This window comes from Haliotis asinina, chromosome 12 (genome assembly GCF_037392515.1).
Source record: "Haliotis asinina isolate JCU_RB_2024 chromosome 12, JCU_Hal_asi_v2, whole genome shotgun sequence".
Taxonomy (NCBI): domain Eukaryota; kingdom Metazoa; phylum Mollusca; class Gastropoda; order Lepetellida; family Haliotidae; genus Haliotis; species Haliotis asinina.
The window spans coordinates 35,346,466-35,367,792 of NC_090291.1; the positions used below are offsets into that span (position 1 = coordinate 35,346,466).

The following is a 21,327-nucleotide window of genomic DNA, read 5'->3' on the forward strand; positions in this document are numbered from 1 at the left end:
GGAAAGAAATAGGATATTTATTTCGTGTTTTGCGCAGCTACATGAGTACAATATTCCCAAAACCACCATAGCGCTTCTCTTCTTTATTTGAAGCGCGTATTATACAAGTGATATATGTGTGTAATTTATACACAGCAGGCAGGTAACAAATCAAGTGAAGTTATGCACCTTGGGTCTCAAACCCATTTCTGGAGCGTTCGCTCATCACGCGGAAGACCCGGGTTCGATTCCCCACATGGGTATAATGCATTGCTGTAAGGACAACTCATTCACACAGTACCTTGACGATGGGGTAGCCCAGTGGTTCAAGCCTACGCTCGTCCCGCCGAAGTACATTGTGCGAAGCCCATTGCTGGTGTTCCCACACCGTGTTATTGCAGGAATATTGCTAAAGTGGCGTAAAACTAAAGTTCTTTAATCAATCTTATTGAAGAAGCCAACCTCCCACAAAGGTAAGTGACGTTTATATTAGTAGAGATGCCAGACTTTGGTTCGGATTTGTTCTTTAGATTCATATCAGCTGGAAATTCAGAGGCAACTTGAACTTAGAGATTTGTGCAAGTCTATTCACCCCTATGCAACAACCACGTGAGTGCATGTCAGAGTACTGGCAGCACACATTCATCAAATTCACCACGAATTAACGTACCACACTCATTTAAACCCATCAGAAAATGTCACCTCTTTCAGCAACATTGTAGTAAAGCCCCGCTTCACTCGCTATAATACATGGGAGATCGTGACTACTGATGAGCCAAAACATATAGAATCGCACCGACCACATGTTCAGAAATATTTGTACCCTTATATTTCGGAAACATAGAATGATCATGTTAAAGTCATATTTTTGTCTTGAGTGACAACGCCTTTGTCAACGTATTGTGCGTATCATTCTGAGCTAGTTCCCAAATAGACACATACGCGTTGACATTTGGTTGAATCGTGTTTTCTCCAGCACCAGTGAGTGAGTGAGTGAGTGAGTGAGTAAGTGAGCATGGCTTTACGCCGCTTTTAGCAATATTCCAGCAATATCACGGCTGGGCGCCAGAGCCTCATACATTGTACCCTCTTACATCAAGAATGGCAACAGAAGATCAACTCTAACTAGAAAATTCACTGGTAGCCAAAACTGTTTTTTTTTCGTCGTTTACTTTTGATAAGCAAACAAACTAATGAGGTCCCTGGTCTTGTCAACTGATCACAGATAACACTGCAAGAATAATGGTTGAGACATTTTATTCATGATTTTGAAACTGAATAAAACAAGATATATGTAAAATGCGGAGAGAAATCGTATGGACTCGTGAAGGTGTGAGACGTCAGTCTCGCTGAATGTAGCAAAGGCGACCACTGACGCCTACAGAAGGATAGTAGGCACAAGCCACTAAAGACACGGACATCATTAGAGAACCATCGGTTATGATAAGATACATAGCAGATAAATAGAAGAGAGAAAAAAAAAACGATTGTAGAAACCCGTACGGTACCAATGTTCTTAACACATCGGAGCCTAAATGCAATCAGTTAGAACTATTATGACATATTGATTTCAATATTTTGTATCAATATTTATCTCTAGTTCACGTTCCGAAAGGAACACCAAATATCTTCTGAAAGTGTTAAATATTCACATTCGTGACCAATCGTGTCATTCCGGAACAAGCCGGACGACGCATAGCGCGTTACGGAAAGGCACGAGTGGTGTCGAGTGAGCATACTGAAAAGATCGGGTTAACTTTGGGAAAACAACAAGACTCGATTGGTGCCAAAGGGATGAACTTAATGCACGAGTACACATAATGGAGAGAGTATTTTTGTAACGGCTGGCTAACTGGTATGCCCAAGATTTGCTGTTTGGGTGAATGCAAGGAAGATAGACACCCTGTTAACTGGTAGAGAGGAAGATGACTTCTTAACTCGGCAACCTCCGTGAAATGTCGGATACTTCCGACTGCTATAAGACAGATCTACGTAAAGCAAGATGAGCCGAGTGACCTATGTACACTAAGAATGGGCTTCGTTACAAAGCTCATGAACCTGTTCTCACATTTTAAGAATAAGATATTACACTAATTTCACAAATTATTATGTCGGTAAATGATCGGCGAAACAGTAGTGATAGAATAAACAGACGGACATACAGACACACATCTAAATAAATCATACATTCTCCCAATGCAAGAAAACGGTTAAATCTTGGATTCCTTATATATTACAATTATATACACTGCCACTAATGAACACAGTCAGTCAGTTTAGATACAAAGCGCAAAAAATAAACCGCCATGTCGACTGCGTTCCCGCCTACAGAAACCTATGCGACCGCACATTACAGCTGCACCAGTTTATCATTCAGATCATGCTTTGGTTACAGTGAAACGAAGTCCCTGGCTAAGACATCTCAGTAAAACACCTTTTTCAAATGTGATGAACTAAAATCCCCCAGGTTGGGGGCATTACATATTTCTTATACATAATACTCATTCCCTGATAAAACGTGGTGTAGGCAAGTGGTTAATGCGCTCGGTTGTTGAATCGAACCCAGGTCTTCGGCGAGACGAGCGAACGCTTTGCCCACAAGGCTACCGGGCTCCAATCGCCACATGTACAATGTGACAAGCCCTTTTTCTGACTCCATCGCCATGATTGTGCTAGAATATTGCTAAAAGCGGCGTAAAAACCAGCTCACTCATGATAACATCAGGTACGATAACCTCGGAGCTAACAGCCAACAAAACAATCTACAAGTAAGCGTGTTATCACATGTGAAATGTCATGGTTGTCAGGAATCAGTTCTATCAAACTGCCTCATTACTTAACATGTCGTGTAAAACATACATCGTAACAAAATGCACGCTAAATATTTAAACGCCACAATTAGAAGTTCAGTTATGGCCAGTAACCCTGTGACACTCAAACATTCTGAATGTGTGAGCGAGTGAATTAAAAAGCTGATGGCCAAATATTGACCGTAAGGTGCAACGAATGCGCATATTACAGAAAAGACATATACCTTTCATTTTCAGCATAAGTATACTGGACAAAAATAGTAAGGGGTATTTGTAAATTGAGAAATCATGAATAATGACGTCTCTATTCATTGACACACTGATAACTTATCAGTCATTAAAATACCAATATCCCTAAGTTATTTTGTCCAGTAAAGAAAGTCGAACACCATACTGCTAATCAGAATAACGCATAACACAACTTATAATTCATTTCAAGACACGAGTATTCCAAGGCAAATATAATGAGAACATGGTTTCCTCTGAAGGTCAGCCGTCCCGAATGTGCAGAAGTCTGCAGAAAATCCGACATCGCCATGGTCGCAAATACAATAAGAATCGCTTGACGAAGAATACAATATTTGATAGATAACCTAAACTTGACGCCTCGTGGGCAGGGAAATACTTCTGTGACAAATCATAAATCATCGTAAAATATCCAAATCTTACTTCAGTACACAGACACATTCACTCATAAAACCGAATCTATTGTCTTTTTCTTGAAATTAAAACAAAATATAGTTAAAGGCCATGAAAGATTTTGCAAATATTGCTAGAACGTCTGACTCATAGCATGGCATCTACATCAGACATTAAGTCGGCATCACAAACCGGTTGCTATGACAACAAACGTGGAAACGGTGTTCCGAGAGAAACAAAATGCTGGCACTGCCTTTATGTTTAGGCGCTTCCACTTGCATAGTTTGACTTGACTTCATTAAATCTTTAAAATGCCTCTTCAGTTTTGTGTCATAAAACGTCGCACTACTAAATGCGCTAAAACAAACATGTATAAATATATCCCCGTATGTACACTGAAGTGAATGTAGCACTTGCAAACTGGTCAGGTTTTGACAAATCACCAAAGCAAACGAGATTTGGAGTTACCTCCCTTGGACTAGAAAATTCTCGTTTTATTGTTAAGGTTGTTTTTTCCGTATATAAACTGAACACGTTTTGAAATTATTTTGCTGAATTAACTAAACTCTTTTGAGCACCATGTCAAGTTGTAAAGTAGATTGCCAACATTACCTTTGGATGGTGAATGTCGGGAAGTCATTTAACACTTCCGTTACCTTGAACAGAAAACGATCCAAAAGATCAGCCAATATACAAGCCACATTTGACAGCCGAGCAAGCAAATAGAAAAATAAAATGTTTACCTATTCAACTATGGAAACATCTTAGGTTCACTTCGGTTCAATCGATGAGAAAATGTTTGGTGTCAGACACGCACGTGCAGCAAACACGCGGACAAGTCACACTCACTCACACAGCGGACATGCATGATAAGACACACGTGAGACTCATTCATATCACGGAATGCACGTGCATGTCGAGAGAACACGCTGTCTATGTACAATTCGAACACTCATTATCACATTAGAAGAATATCCCTTTTGAAAATCTGGAGCAATAAACCTTTTATAAAAAGGTCTTTCTACAATATTCACACATTTAAGTTACAAAGTACAGTCTGTAAATATTGGTTTGAATTATCGTCGTCACAATCATCATCATCATCATAATTATCATCGTCACAATCACTATCATCAACACGTGGTCCAGTCCAATTTTTGTGATCACATTATAGTCACATGACTTGAAATCGACATTTCCATTGGATAAAACTTCCTGCAACGAATCCTCGCTTTTCACAGGTCCATTTGTAAGCAAGCACGTGTCGCAGTATTATGCCCATCGCCATCACAGAGCACGTTTGCATCAGATCCATTGACACGTCAGCCACATTAAGTGCGTGCTTGTCGTGCAAACTGTCGTTATTGACGTCACATCCGCCAATCGGAACACACCAGTCGAAGTTCGGATTGTTTCACAAAGTGCGCACATTGCCACGATTTTATGTAGATCATCAGTGCTTATAGTTTGTCAAGTCACTGTCTTCTCTCTTATGAATTGATCCGGAAAAGTCGAACACTTGCATCCATATTGACGTGTAGCACATAAAATATATTAACAGCACGCTAATAAATAGAATTAGGATAGTTCTGTTCTTGCATATCCGGCTTTGGGCGAAGCGGCCGCTTGTTGACTTCACTCCCACACCCACTGCTATTAATATTATCAGGGCGGTGCCCAGGAATATCAGCAACCCCCCTTGGGCGGGCACCTGCTGAAAAACAGAAACGGTGATCAGATGGGACAAACAGGTAAATTTTGTGATTCAGTACTATCTTAGCATATTATTAATATACATAATGGGGCATTACAGATCCCGCAAACATGTAAATGAAATGCGGATCAAACGCTTTAATCCATTAAAATTAGTAATAAGAATGATTCCAGTGTACTTAGTCTCATTGATCTTGAAAACTGTTCATGAGGAAGGTTCGTAGGTAAGTATTCTGTTGAGAATCACCTTGGGACATTCTGGCACCTTCAAGCGCCTGTACGGCTGACGGACTTCGATGTCGTCCATCTCCACGAACGTTCCATCACGTGACTTGACGCACCGCCCACTCGTGCACGTGGAGTTCGTGCGATACTTGTCTCTGCTCCGCCCTATTCCCCGCTTCAGGCAGTAATCCGGTCCACTGATCTGCGCTACGCTCAATCCGCGACTGAAAAAAGTGCTCGCAACTTTATGAACATGACCTGAAATTGTTGTGTCGATGTGTTCTTTTTTGTCTGTTACTTTGTTGTTTAACGCCACTCTAACAATATTCCAGCTACATGTCGGTTCTGTAAACAATCGGGTCTGGACAGGAAAATCCAACCATTAACAGCATGAGCGTGGAGCTACGCATTTGGGACACGATGACATGTCAACCAAGTCAGGCAGCCTTACCACCCGATTCCTAGTCTATCGTACAGACCCTGGAGTAAATATATCCAAGAAAGCCCACGCAAGTCCAGAAAATAGAAAGGCTTAGGTCTCCATTTCATTATATTATATAACAATATTCCAGCTACATGTCGGTTCTGTAAACAATCGGGTCTGGACAGGAAAATCCAACCATTAACAGCATGAGCGTGGAGCTACGCATTTGGGACACGATGACATGTCAACCAAGTCAGGCAGCCTTACCACCCGATTCCTAGTCTATCGTACAGACCCTGGAGTAAATATATCCAAGAAAGCCCACGCAAGTCCAGAAAATAGAAAGGCTTAGGTCTCCATTTCATTATATTATTTTTTCACTATGAACGTGTTTTACAGTTACTGTAAAATATGTTTATTTATGAGACAAGTTGTTAGTCTACCCGATTCCGTTAGTCGCCTGTTACGACAAGCAGGAATTACTGAAGATCAGTTAGAAAACGGCTCTTTCCGTGTGCTTTTCGTTAAAGTGAGTGAGGAATTAAGTGCTAACCTTTCTTTCTTCGGACAAACATATCGATGTCGTCCTTTTGGTATATCGACAATGCACGTAAAAATGCCCAGTAACACATTAAACCAGAATGTGAAATAACCCAGAACAGGGGACATAACTCTGGAACCTGCTACATTATTTCATTCTCGGAACTTACTTGAGCATTCTACACCGGTGTTCACTCAGTCGAGCTCCCGCCGTGTCCAAATCCCGAACATCTTTTGCGCTCCACAACCTCTCTGCCACCGCTGAAGCCCTTGGCCTGGCAAAAAAAAATCAATTTACTTTAAGTTCAATTCATTTAACAAAAGGAATACCCTCAATTCCAAGGCACTAAAATGAAACAGACGAGGCATTCCATCGGAACAAAAAGCTCGCATCTGCAGCATAAAGGTGGCTTCAAACCGGACACCTCGTAAGGATAAAATCGAACCCCGTTTTGACATTCGCTTGACAGGCAGTCCCCGGCGTATGCTGTGGAACCATCGATAAACAATAACACTCACACGTGTCATTCTGCTGAGCAAATCATGGACAATCTCAGAAAGCATCTCGGCAGGAATTGCGTCAACTGATGTTTCTTCAATATGAAACTCCATGACAGAAAGTGGTGAAGAAGTACTCAATAAATGTCTCTGGTAATTCAATAGGCAAATACACCGCCAAGCCCGAAACTCAAAGAAGTAATTGAATCTGGCAACATATCAAACTCAAGACTGATTTGAGGGAATTGCAAAGAATCTCCTGATATCTTGCACATTAAACTCGGAAAGTTTTCGATGAGGAATACAAATTAATTCCCATGGTTTGACACTTCAATACCATAGGAAGCTTGTTTTTTTACATAATCTCCTTAAATTCTGGCAAAATTGGAGAGAGGAAAGAAAGTGTTATTAAATTTCGGAGTCAAATTACATTTACATTTTTTAAAACTGACATCGCAATTATTATTGCATTGGAAAGCCACCTGCACATGAATCGGATCCAATCATTGAGTGAGTGAGGCCATTAAAATTCCAGCGGAGGGTAAGTTAATGATGAAGACAGGTTTGAGAGTAGGTATTGACCCGAAGGGCAACAGCAAAACAGTTTTGATGAAAGAAACTGACGGTCTTGCGCGCATCCTACTCCCATCCTAATCATCGCGTCATTTCCAGGCTTGGAACATCGGAATCTGAACAGACTTGATTTCCCTGAAGAACATCAACATGCTCGCTACATGATCAATAAATATCATCTGTGAGGATGATAATCTCCACGCGTGAGAAAAGAATCCATCTTGCAAACAACATATAAAATCTGACGTAAAATGAAAAAAAACCCATCAAATTCATCAGTCAGCTATCGCTTTTAACAGTTTTGGTTTTGAGACGACCCCTTTCTATGACACTCACCACAAGGTTGTCATCATGTTTTCGTTGTCGATGTACTCCGACCACAGACAGGCCTCGCCACCCAGTACCTTCTTCTCGTCTATCATGTAACCTGGGGGTAGAAGAAGACTGTACAGAAACCGTCAGATTGACCACGACATACAAGAGGAGCCATCAGGGAGTCAGTGTGTTTAGTTTTACGCCACACTCAGCAATATTCCAGCCATATGGCGGCGGTCTGTGGATAATCGAGTCTGGACCAGACAATCCAGTGATCAACAACATGAGCATCGATCTGCGCAATTGGGAATCGATGACATGTGTCAACCAAGTCAGTGAGCCTGACCACCCGATCCCGTTAGTCGATTCTTATCACAAGCACAGTCGACTTTTATGGCAAGCAAGAGACATCAGGGCATGACACATCAAACCCCACACCACCCGACCCTCACACACCGGTCAGGGAGAACCGAATGTGGTTTTGGTTATTTCTACCCTACTTTCACATTGCCATTGAGGATCTTCAGTTCAGAGGCACCCGGTTTAGAACTGGTCTTCAGTAACCCATTCTTGTCGCAAGATGCAACTAACGGAACAAGTGTTCAGGTTCGCTGACTTGGTTGACACATGTCATGGTATCCCAATTGCGTAGATCGATGCTCATGCTGTTGATCACTGGATTGTCTGGTCCAGACAAGATTATTTACAGACAACCGCCACATAACTGGAATACTGCGGAGTGTGGCGTTAACCAAACCAAAAAATCAGTTCAGCGAAGTTAAAAAATAACCCAGTGCTGTTCAATATTATTAAATGTCTGAAATCTTCAGCACCAGTCCACCGTTAAACTGAATTGCACGGTTTTGAGCACGAATTCCATTTATTCTACAAATGTTGCAGGGGAAAGTGACAGCAAAGGTTGTTGTGTCTAGACAGGTCTTGACGTAAACACTGACGCTTGTTGCTAAAGGACAAACATCTAGGAAAGACACGTAAATTGATATTAATTTGCAGTGAATGTCAAGAATCCTAAACAAACCTAAATACCATCGCACTAATCTGGCGTCCCCGATACATACACCAGAAATATAATACGGCTAATGTTTTGCAAAATCACCTCAATGGCGCCCGCGATCGACTACAGCATATCTGAATTACATACACTTATGGGCCGTATCAAAAGCCCTATGATATTCATAGAATGACGAAGACATTGAACGATGAGTCAATGGTGTTAATGGTGTCGTACTGGATCTAACGTTGTGAAGTGCATCTGATCACCTATAGTATTCGCGTGTATGTTGCTAACGAAAAGGTATGAGTGAAATGTAAATATAAATCTGACGTTAGTTTATAAGCTGGTTTAACTCGTGGCCTTTTGCTTTGCTTTGTTTGGGTATTAGTGTTGAAAAGGTATTGACGGAGCACTAAAGAGAGAACGATTTGGCGCTTGTACAAAATCACTTTTCATAAATGATTTATGTTAACCTAATGCTTATAACATACCTGCATATGTCAATAGCACGTCGATTTAAGTATACAGTGGAACTTAAATGGTCGTTGTGGAGGACATTGCCATATTTGAACTTATTTTTGGACCTGTATCAAACGTTCTAGTCCCGGAAAATAAGAATTAAACGAAAATGGGGTCAGCGTGAGCTGGGAGATTCAGAACATGGACACGACTTAGGATTGCCTCGGTTAGGGCTTTTCCTTTGCAGAAAAGGCTGGGCGGGAAGGAAAATAATGTAATCGGGGCTATGAGAGATTTCATATGTTCTGTGTATGTTCAGGTACATCTGACTTGCTTTCGCATTAGTTGCTAACAAGTGCGAAAATCTGGTATCATTATTCCAATCTGATTCACATGCTTACCGACAGTACACGTAGACCCTGGCTATACTGAACACTAAAAGAAAAGAAACGAATCTGGCTTTTTATCAAGTTATTAAACAGAAAACATAAACAAGAACGCTTAACTTTCGTGAGATTTAATATTTTCGAAACTTTTTGGGGTTTTTTGCTGTTCAGTCTATGTAAAAGAGGTTCGTAAAAGAGGTTTGGCACTCTCACTCAGTGTTTGCAATACTTGAATTTACCAACCAGCCATCAGGGCCTGCTGCTACATGCAGACTTTAAAATCTACAGGCTCTGAATGAAATCTACACGCCCAAGCCAAACCAAAAGAAATAAAATAGACTACACTGTACACATTTTCACAATGTACAAAATCAAACGAAGCCGTTGGAGGAGTTAATATTTGTAAGACTGGTGATGACATTCTAAGGCGTTGAAATACCGGGAAGTGGACCTGTAAGCTGTCGTAACACGATCGTGGATTATTTCCGAGCGTTAATAAAGGAGAAATGGGGAAACGCTGAAGTTGAAAAATAATCAACAGATGATTACTCAAGGCCATAAGGGCCTGCACATATTTGAAACTGCCGGCCCGTAAGAACCGGACCTGGGCCTCCGGGCCGGCGGTTATTTCGAATGCTGCTCTCACTATCCTTTAGCGTTGAAACACACAGAAAACACATAATTGTTGCAAGATCGCTGAATCCGAGATGGTGTGTGGCCCTGTGTATATATATATAACTCAAATCACAAATAAGTTGCAGTTAAGCGATGTACCGGGAGAGTCCTTGGATGGGTGACCCTGTTTTGCAATTTGACTCCTGTGAGTAACTAGGACTTCAATCCTGCCCCATAAAGAAGCACATGGCGTCTCATGTTGAGAAAATGAGTTTGTTCAAAGTTTCCTCTGAAAATGGGTACCCTATGGGATAAGTCAGATTTTACTATCCAGATTGTTATTGCAGATAAGTATAGCATGACACAGCTTGTTACTTTAAAGTGATAACTAATATATCATGAACATATAAATTTCCTGGAGTCTTCAAGAAATACCCTGTCATGACTCTTAGCTTAGTGACGTGAGTTTTCAAAGAAAATCAACACATTTTCAGGTCCTGAAAACTTCGAAGATCTGTTCCAATGTCAAATACTTCACTAAAAGAGAGGTTCCAAAATCAGTCATGTTCCATTATGAGAAAATGTGATCGACTGGTTGTTTGGTCACTGCGACCAATCTACGATTACTTCAATTAATCGGAACATCACGAATTGATATTTATAACTCACCGAATGTGTTGTCAGCGGGGTCACATTGGTAGTATTTTGGCCACTTAGTGCCATACTCCACGTGATCGAGGTACCAACAGGTAGCGTACACAACCTGGTAACCCATGGAGATGGCGCGGTTGACGTCGGCCATGTCGCCCATCCATACTTCAATGATGGTGTCGTTGGGAAGCTGCAAGATACCAGATACATATTATTCGTTAACTGGCCACAACGTCATACCTTTCACTGAAATATATCTTTTTGTTCCGAATAAAATTTTGCAATGTTTGTGTGTATGTGTGAGTGCATGCATGCGCGTGCTTATTTTATTAATTTACTTATGTAATAATAGTGTTGTAATATTTGAGGCTACATGTAATATCTCCTACTATTTTAGATTACTACTACTACTACTACTGCTACTACTGCTACTACTACTGCTACTACTACTGCAACTGCTACTGCAACTGCTACTACTACGTGTTATAATAGCTACAACAATTCACTTTATTGAAACTAAAACGTTTATCTTTTACAATTCTCCAATCACTTCACGTGGCCCCTTGCTAATCCTCATCACATTTACCTCGCGATGCATGGTGCGAATGAATACCAACAGACATTTCCTCAGCTTGAACCATAATTAATTCACCGCGCTTAACACCTGTTAAAGTATTTGCGTGACACACCAGCAGAACAGGGACTGTGGACGTGGACAACAGCATGCCCAATGAGTGTTTCCTGATGCAATCATTCATATCCGAACAGTATTTACGATATCTGATGAAGATAAGCAATAGCGAGGACAACGCACTGAGTATTAACATTGTTCTTAGTTATGAACAATGTTCCTTTTATGCGTTCATATGGACTGGTAGCTGCGTTCGAAATAATCGACGGCTCAGGGCCCCAGCGCATGTTGTTATTGTATCGGGCCAGCAGTTCTAAATATCAGCAGGCCCTTGTGGCCTTCAGTAAATTAACGGTCTTTTTTCATTTGGAATTTTTTCCATATTTTTTCTTCATTAACGTTCGGGAATAATCGATGATCCTTCATATTCGCATAACTTACAGTCTCACTTCTTGGTATTTCAGCGCTTTGCGCATAGGAATGTCAACACCAGTCTTTATAACAAACATAAACGTCTCTCGGCGACCTAGAATTCACTATGTGATTTCGTAGATACTGTGTGGGGAGCTGTGTACAGTGTAGTCTATTTTTTTGTATTGGCCTGACTTAAACAAAATGGGCCTGCAGATTTCATTCAGGGCCTGTAGGTATTAAATCTTTCAGCTGCAGCAGGCCCTGATGGCCTACTGTCAAATTAACGAATTTCAAACACGGACTAGTAGCCTAGATCGGAATCAACGCCCTGCTCTGAGGGGTGCGTGTTTGTTGACATCACTAGCAACACACTGCCAGCTACTGGCGTACGTTGACGCTTCTTGGACCAACGATCCAATTTAGTCGCCTTGCCAAAATCAGAAAAATCAGTAGCACACTGGGACATATTCAAACCGCGATCCTCGCGTGGAGCTTCGCTTTGAGGGCGATAAATTAAGTCAATAAACTAAAATTGTAACGGGCGCCCTAAAGATTCAACACACGTAGTCAGGGAAGCAATTAAAGAAATTGGTTGCTTGGTTACGGATGATTTCAACCGATAAGATATGTCGCTAAAATATGCATATAACAAGTATGTGAGGTGAGCGAGAACAGATATTCTTACATTGACAAGTGATCATCATGGTGTTTCTTAGCTACACAGATTAATGCTGCTTTGTGTGAGTGAGTATAGTTTTTACTCTGCTTTTAGCAATATTCCAGCAATATCACGGCAGGGGACACGAGAAACGGACTTTACATATTGTACCCATGTGGGGAATCGAACCCAGGTCTGCGGCGTGATGAACGAACGCTTTAACCACTAGGCTACCCCACCGCACTAACAGAGCTTACCAAATCATTTCAGTTATGGCAGTGTGACAGCCTGAAGTGAGAGTAAAGCCTGAATTGAACCAGGATAAAAAGCTTTGATTCAACCCACGGGTTTGGTGCTGACAAACCTCGACACATTAACGAGGAGAGGCCCGGATTCGAACTCACTCTCATTGGTTCCAAGCACATCGAATTGAAGGGATTTAACTGACTGAGCCACCCGTTTCTCCCACAAAGAAAATTTTCAGACTGGCCCGTGGATCTGAATTATCACCCGATCCCCACGTTGACTTCCGGTTATCTCAATCCCTGGGACAGTAATTAACGTTGAAGGAAACATAAAGGGACAATCCTGCACGCACCTGCAGATCGTTGTTCATCACTTCCTGCCACATGACAAACTTGACGCCATCTTTCCGATGTTTGCCGATCTCGCGAAGGTCCTTCATGATCCTGTTCTCGTAGTATTCGTACACCTTCCTGACGTCAAACTGACTGGAGTAGTAGCCGTTGTAGGTTGACTGTGGGTTGTCCGACTGCTGTTTCGACAGCTCCATTCCGAAGTTGACAACGTCGGGGTTCGACTGCCTGAAAACATTGTAGGAACACCACTGAAATAAATGTGATGACGCTGTTATGTCGTTCTGTTATCTTGTTTGTTTCTTGTTTAACGCCACATTCAGCAATGTTCCAGCTACGTGGCAGCAGGCTGAAAATAATAGAGTCTGGACCTAACAATCCAATGATCAACAACATGAGCAAGGATCTAAGTTATTTGGAAACGATGACATGTATCAACCAAGCTAGCGAGCCTGAGTTCACAATTCGTCGCCTCTTAGGACAATGGGTAACTGAAGATCAATTATTTTCACAGGTCTACATTGGGGGCACCATACCATATCATATCATATCATATCATATCATATCATATCATATCATATCATATCATAGACCCGTGAAGGTCCCGGGGTAGAATAGGCCTTCAGCAACCCATGCTTGCCATAAAAGGTGACTATGCTTGTCGTAAGAGGCGACTAACGGAATCGGGTGGTCAGACTAGCTGACTTGGTTGACACATGTCATCGGTTCCCCATTGCGCAGATCGATGCTCATGTTGTTGATCACTGGATTGTCTGGTCCAGACTCGATTATTTACAGACCGTCGCCATATAGCTGGAACATTACTAAGTGCGACGTAAAACTAAACTCACTCACTATCATATCATATCATATCATATCATATCATGTTCATATCATATCATATTATATTGTTGCTGTTCTCATACATGTATATACACTTTGAGTCATGCCGATGACTCGGCTTCCATTCCCCACAAAGGCACAATGGCCAAAGCCTATTTGTGTTGATATCGGTGTCGGTGTGATATTGCTGACAGATTGCTTAAAGCGGTGTAAAACAAGACTCGCTCACTCTACGTGTATACACTGGATAAAGGTAAGCAGGAAACAGAGCCAGTGTTTTAATGGCCTAATGGAGGACGGTTTCCATCGTCATGGTAACAAACAGAATTCTCCATCATGGGAATTAAGTGTCAAATTACATTACGTTTTAGAAACGTTACTTAACAGGCGAAATCAGTTACGAATCTTCTCGCTTACAGTCAGGTTGAACCACGACCTCTTTCAATTAAGTTAATTTAGCTCCACTTGTAGTGCGGTGCTTGCAGCAAAACCACTATCATTTACTCTAGATCTCAGATGGTTGTAAATATTAGTGTTTTGTTTGTGTGGATGACTGACGAGTCATGTGACCTTCTAAACCGCTGTTTAACCTCCCCGACACCTGACTGTTCTTAATTTAAGAGTGACAGCTAGCTGGCAGCCACTCGGTAAAGAAGCAGAGAAACCCAAGTGTTCAATGTGATCACTTCTTCATGAAATATTCACCTCTACAAATTAACAGACCCTGCTACGAATGCCAGGCGCTATGCCATGCCGAAAGTTCAGGGTCGTCCCCTTTGCAGTGTATTTCAACTGATCCGTGATTCTTGTGATTACGTTTGTATTCAAGTGATATTTGACAGTAAAATAATGACAACGTTCAGATTTACAAATGAAGTAGCTTTTGTATTGAACTGATTTTAACTTTGCTTGAAACGGAATCTCAGTTATATCAGGTGGTCTGTGTAAAGAGGGGTGAAAGACCGAAGTTCATTTGTCGCACTAGGAAATAGATCAGACAATCCAGCAATTGATGTAGAGACCAGTGATTCAGACCAGTGGAGGTAAGATGTGGTAAGATGTCAAGCTAAGCTATGTGTTAAGATATGAAGGTACGATATCGTGGTGAGATGGGTTAAGATATGAAGGTACGATATCGTGGTGAGATGGGTTAAGATATGAAGGTACGATATCGTGGTGAGATGGGTTAAGATATGAAGGTACGATATCGTGGTGAGATGGGTTAAAATATGAAGGTACGATATCGTGGTGAGATGTGCTAAGACATAATATATAAGATATAAGATGTCGACGAAAGAAGGTAAAATATCGAGGCAAGACGACAGGCTACCGTGTATGTCGCAGGATGTCCATCAAAAGTTTTAGTTCCAGTTCTACGGTCAGCAAATGTAATTATCATCAGTGTTATCCATGGGGGGAAAGGTAGAGAAAATATTCTATTTGCTTTGTCACGACTGGGGACACCAGAAATGGTTTTAACACATTCGCAGCTCCCTGGGGAGATCACAACAACAGTTATTCTCCGCGAAAATCTACTAAATTGTGACCTGTGGGCTACATACAAACGTGCGTGGGTTTATTTAGAATATTCAAGCAATTGCACGGCGGGGAACACCAGAAATGGGCTTCACACATTGTACCCCACATTTTACCCATGTGGGGAATCGAACCCTGGTCTTCGGCGAGACCAGTGAACTCGTTAGCCATTAGGCTACCCCATCGAACGGCTGGACACGTGTCTCAATGTACATTTTTTTAAAAATCAAACGTAGCGACGGGCGTCCGTGCCAGACTGAAAAAGACGCCATAATAGAATCTCGATAAGCAACACTCGATAACAGAGGATAACAGAAGCTGACCTCGCTGATAACAGCCTAGCTATCTTACAACCCTCTCCGCCATGTATAAACACTAACAGGTTGGAAACTCATCTGAAGATATTCAATATTTTGGCTTCCAGGACACCAGGGCGGCACCTGAAACCCAAGGCTGTGGATGTATGCTAACGGGGCAATGCCGTCTTGCACGAAGCTCGTCTTGGGAGGTGGTCTTGTTTTAAAACAATCTCTCAAACGTGGCGGTTCTTCATAACTGTTGGCTGGGCTGGTTATGAGATGAAAATCGCTGCAACCTAATGTGCAATCAATAGGATCATGATGGAATAGAGCATCTTCTGTGATTTCTCGCCATATGGTAATAACTGGGACCTAATGGGGAAGCAATAGAGTGGCGTTCCTGTGGACATACCGGGGCTCATCTCTGAGACGGTGCCAGTGAAAGATTTGACCTTAACGACCACTGCTGGTCATCGTGGCCAGACGACAGTGTGAGTGAGTGAGTTTGGTTTTACGCCGCTTTTAGCAATAATAAGGCAATATCACGGCAGAGGACACCAGAATTGGACTTCACACATTTTACTCTTGAGGGAACTCGAACCCAGATCTTCGGTGTGACATGCGAACGGTTTAACCACTTGGCTACATATCAATGTCCTTTGGATTCGTATATTTTGGGCTCAACAATCAACGTTCCGGGTTGTTTTGGTTTAGAGGATGCATTTTGAGAAGACAAATTATCGCTGCTGTTGAAAACAAATCGAATGTATTTTTTTAAATGTTTGGTTTACACACAATAATGATCTTACAAGAAATGTGAATTTCCAATTATCATTTTTTAAGCGAGTGAGTGGGTATGGTTTAACATCGTTTTTATGGATATTCTATCAATTTCACGACAGGGGAAGCCATTGCTCTCGTTATCTCAAATGTGTAGCTGGAACACATCCTGGGAAAAAGTAATTCCAGACAGGTGATCATCATAATAATCTATTATTCATTTTTGATTAGTGTATGTTAGCTATAAACTACCGCTTTAGTTGTGATTCGACACTTTCATCTACTCACCAACACCCAAGAGGAACCTCGTCTCCGCCTAGATGGATGTATTGGTCCTTGAACGTGTCCAATACTTCAGCAAAGAGGGTTCTCAGGAACTTATAGGTCGAGTTCTTGGTTGGGTCAATTGGCCCAAGGTAACCCTTGACCGGAGACCCACCCTGGTAACACTGGGTCAGTAGGTCAGGTCGACTAAGACCCCAGGCGTATGTATGACCTGAAACAAACATATTTTGAATGTTTAAATGCTCAGAAACAAACACGTTTCTACGCTTCAATGGGTGAATGAAGCTGGATGTTGAAATTCATTTGCATTGGTTGATACAATAATGATTCATTTGTTTCCACATGAGATGCAGAAAGGATGGAGTATTGAAAACAATTACATTAGATATTACATGTGTGAGTGGACCCTCTCTGCATGTCGGACTGCAAGTTTGTGAAATAATAACGGCGTTATGTCCTAGTCCACTCACCCTTAATCACCAGCTTTAAAGCTTTTGTTGCTACGTTCAACCTCTCACTGAACTCCACAATTGTGGTATTGTCAGAACAAGGATCAAAAAGTAGAATTCGAACCAAAGGCTATTCGTATGCAACGTGTATTGCTATATACGACCACTATACTTTTATAGTGTTTTTCCCGAAAATATATTTTATATTTTATTGACTCTCGAGAACCACCAAATCACTTCAGTATGTGGTATGTCTGGTTGCTTCTGTCTTCTTGTACAAATGGCCACTGCTTCTTGGACGAACGTCACAAGCTGCAATTACATTTTCTAACCCGAGAATATCATTCTCTGATATCATTATAAAGGGGAATGAGCTTGTTTAGGACACGTGGTATTAATTGCTTCTCATGACACCAGCAGCTACTAGTATTCCCATGAGAAAATAAGGTTTTTTATGTACCAAGGCTCAAACAACTAACTTCAAGCTTCGGATTACATCCACAAGCCAATCTATAATGACAACGGTCTCCAACGAGCCATGTGTTGTACCCAACTGTGCGCATGCGCAGTGAGGCGGAAAGCGTTCAGCGTTAACTTCCAGCCTTGCGTGCTGTTCCACTTGTGTGAAAAGTATCCAAACTGTTTCATTTTGGGGAACCGGCGTCTGGACAAGATTATGTTAAAATGGAGCTATCGGGAGGACGAACTTTCTATTTCCTTACTGCACGAACGTCTTACATGAGTGAGTGAGTGAGTGAGTGAGTGAGTGAGTGAGAGAGAATGAATTTCAGACGCTTGGAACAACCGTGAGAAACGACTGCCAGAAGTTTAGCAAGTCTGTTTAAGGAAAGTTAGAAATGAAGGAAACTGACGCAGATAGAAGACCTTCACAATTATGTCGCTTACAAACTGGCAGTGATAATCAAGGAGAGTTCGGATTCGAACAGATGAACCGCGGATCCGGTCAGACACAGAGAGGTAGAGCGGTAGCCTTGTGATTTAAAGCGTTCATCATGCCGAAGACCCGGATTAAATTCACCAAGTGGGTACAATGTGTGAAGCTCAGAAATAGCAGGAGACACTATAAATGGGCTTCACAAACTGCACTCTTATTGGGAATCCAACTTGGGTCTTAAGTGACTTGCAACGCTTTAACCACTAACTTTAACCAAAAGCTACCCAAGCGCTGATAGGAGGTCGATTTAAATACAAGTTTACCTAAACCAGCACCGAGTACAGATACGTTAGTCTTCCTAACCAGCAAGTTACACAAAATACTTAAACCAATAACATATATCTGAGTTTCTATTCGTATCCGAATCCTTTCGACACATGCAACGTAATATTTGGATCGCACCGTATAGATGGATGTGCGTGGACAGACATGAAGACGAACTACTCGCCATATACTCGCCTCGCATCTTCCCAAATCACTAAAGTCAATCTGAACTTGTAAAGGTTTCCGAGGAAATAAGTGCATATAATCCAAGAAGTAAAACTTGATCAGCTACAAAAAAAATAAATTTAAACTGGGTTAAAAAAATTATTCGTTTCTATAGAGTTTTTTCCCAGGCTTGTTAATTATAAAGTGCAACCAGAGAGCCAGGGTTCCTTTCAGTAGGTCCCCGGAGGGAGGTTCCTGTTTATTAAATACATCATTTTCCCTTCCCTTCGACGCAATGTTTACATAAATTCGCTCTTTGCTGTCTTCATCCAGCTGATGCTCCGTGTCTGACGGATGACTGATCGTCCCCATGTGACAATCTGCCGATGGTCTGCTAGTCCACACAGACTCAGCGTCCTGGCCGGGAGACAGACAGCTTCATAAAACTCTCATCGACTTTTTAAACCAGGGCGCTGAAGGTTAGCACATGGCGTTACGAGACTAGATAGTCTTCTTTTATTGCCCCACTGCAATCTCACTAACAATTTGGTAGCATGTTTGTCCCATAAAACTGCGTACGGTGGCCTCCGCTCGTACCAGTTGATAGCAGAAGTTTTACATGCCCCAGGAGACTCCAGTCACACCTATCGCGTTATAGCGGGGTGAGCAGCGCGCTTCTTCGATCAGGTATACTCAACAGCATAGGTCAGTTTGCGATGACTTCCCCCAATTTCAGAAGAAAATAAACTTTGACATATGTTTTCACTGTCTTCCAAAAACGGACCCACCCGTGAAGATCCGGGTAAGAATTGACCTTCAGTAACTCATGTCTGTCTTAAGAGGCGATTGGCAGGATCGGGTGATCAGGCTCGCTGACTTGGCTGACACATGTCATCGTATCACAACTGCGGAGATCGATGTTCATGCTGTTGAACACTGGATTGTCTGGTCCAGGCTCGACGCCATATAGCTGGAATATTGCTGAGTGCGGCCTTAAACAACAGCCAATCAGTGAGTCAATACAGGACGGACCCTTCTCGACGGTTAATACGCTGGTGTGACCGAATTGCAATGTTCGAATTTACTGAACTCCTGTAAGAACGATCATGCTATTTCTTGTATTAAAATGTTTTTAATGTTCTGTCAGCAGACTATCCATTATCACATTGACTGGAATCCCGCTTCCCACAACAGATGATCCTTTTAATGGTATGGTTGAATGCAGGTTTCAGCTATACTGCTCCCTCCACATCACGGCCAATCAGTCGAAAATGGGGGAAAGGCTCAAAGGACTATCTGAAATGTTTCTGTGAAGATTTCAGAAAGCGTCATCTGACCGTATCTCGAAAGTTGTTTGATCAGGGATACAAAAGTTACTTTCAAAGGGTGAGCGGCGAAGGACATTTCCAAATGTGTCGTATCACTAACAATAATCAGTTTCAATATGGAGAAGGCGACCGTGAGTGCGGCGATTTTGCACAATCATTCTGTCTTTGGGACCATAAAATATGTATAAAATAAATAAAATGTTCGATGCAATTTCCTACGTGTGCGTGCGTGCGTGTTATGGGTGAATAGCTGCCTTCTCTTTGCACGTGTATGTGTTAATAGAGGTGAATATTACATGTAAGGATAACTGAAAATTGGTGACTGCACAGTCAATTTGCCAAAATTCAGGTCCCCGCACCAGCCGCTCAACACACACTTGTACAAGAAGGAATTCAAGGTCACCACAGCGGATTTGCTGACTTGGTATAAACTAAATACGCCATGGTAAGTTTGAATCAAGTCTTCTGTGCACGAGGGCAGAGTCTGCTGTCGAAAAGTAAAGAAAAGCGAGGGTAATCTAAATGTCCTAGAGAAACTATTTCCCTCAAGCTGACAAATGCCTCAACGTTCGCGGTGAAACCCAGTTTCTAGTGTCTACCAACAGAAACATAGGCTTGATGAACCCATGGTGGTTCGATATAGAGAATGGTATAATGGGGTTGGTTTAAGCAGAAATGTTGTATTAGTGTGCAAGTGTTTCATATCGCTTTTCACATATAATTGTAACATAAACACGGTATTATTTATACTGACTAACCTATCATCAAGAATGTGAAAGTAGGAACCGCATTAGCGAATCCTGATACAATAGGGGTACGTAACTCTCCAAAACGACGAGTTAAGACATTTTGCAAGTATCACTAAGAAACGATTACTCGTTGTCATGACTATGATGGCACAGGCACACCTGAAAGTGAAATCCGTCATCGCGGGGAAGTCCAACGGGATTGTTTTATCTCTTTCCATCTGTTGTTATAGCATGCATTCATATCAGCTTCTGCATACGAGATTATTCCATAACGACAATATATAGTGACGGATTCGAGTTACATATGGTGCGAGACATGAAGACATAACTAACATGACGCAGCACGTTTTCCAACAAATTTGTGCACATGTTTGTACTGCTCACCCCGAACAATTATAATCGTTTACCAATAGGACCAATGAGACAACATCCTATTAAAAATACATACAACTCACTGAATAAGTACCGAGATCGGACATGATGATGCTAGGATATCGCGATTATGACGAAGAGCGTGAGTCCTCTCATTACTA

At 41.7% G+C, this 21,327-nt stretch overlaps 1 protein-coding gene across 4 annotated transcripts in view; it reads right to left on the reverse strand.

The window, feature by feature from the left end:
- Positions 1–1,219: 1,219 nt before the first annotated feature.
- LOC137257601 (uncharacterized) overlaps positions 1,220–21,327 on the reverse strand; it is a 118,692-nt gene continuing 98,584 nt past the window's right edge. For 2 of the 4 annotated variants that reach the window (XM_067794923.1, XM_067794922.1), the window contains exons 9-15: positions 16,888–17,095; positions 13,144–13,369; positions 10,861–11,032; positions 7,738–7,828; positions 6,501–6,605; positions 5,389–5,590; positions 1,220–5,139 (exon numbers count right to left, since the gene is read on the reverse strand). In XM_067794923.1, coding sequence (XP_067651024.1) covers positions 4,882–5,139; positions 5,389–5,590; positions 6,501–6,605; positions 7,738–7,828; positions 10,861–11,032; positions 13,144–13,369; positions 16,888–17,095 — 1,262 coding nt within the window. In that variant the 3' untranslated portion in view covers positions 1,220–4,881. Of the gene's footprint in view, positions 5,143–5,388; positions 5,591–6,500; positions 6,606–7,737; positions 7,829–10,860; positions 11,033–13,143; positions 13,370–16,887; positions 17,096–21,327 lie in introns of all 4 variants that reach the window. The other 2 variants (XM_067794921.1, XM_067794920.1) reach the window with 1 other exon arrangement.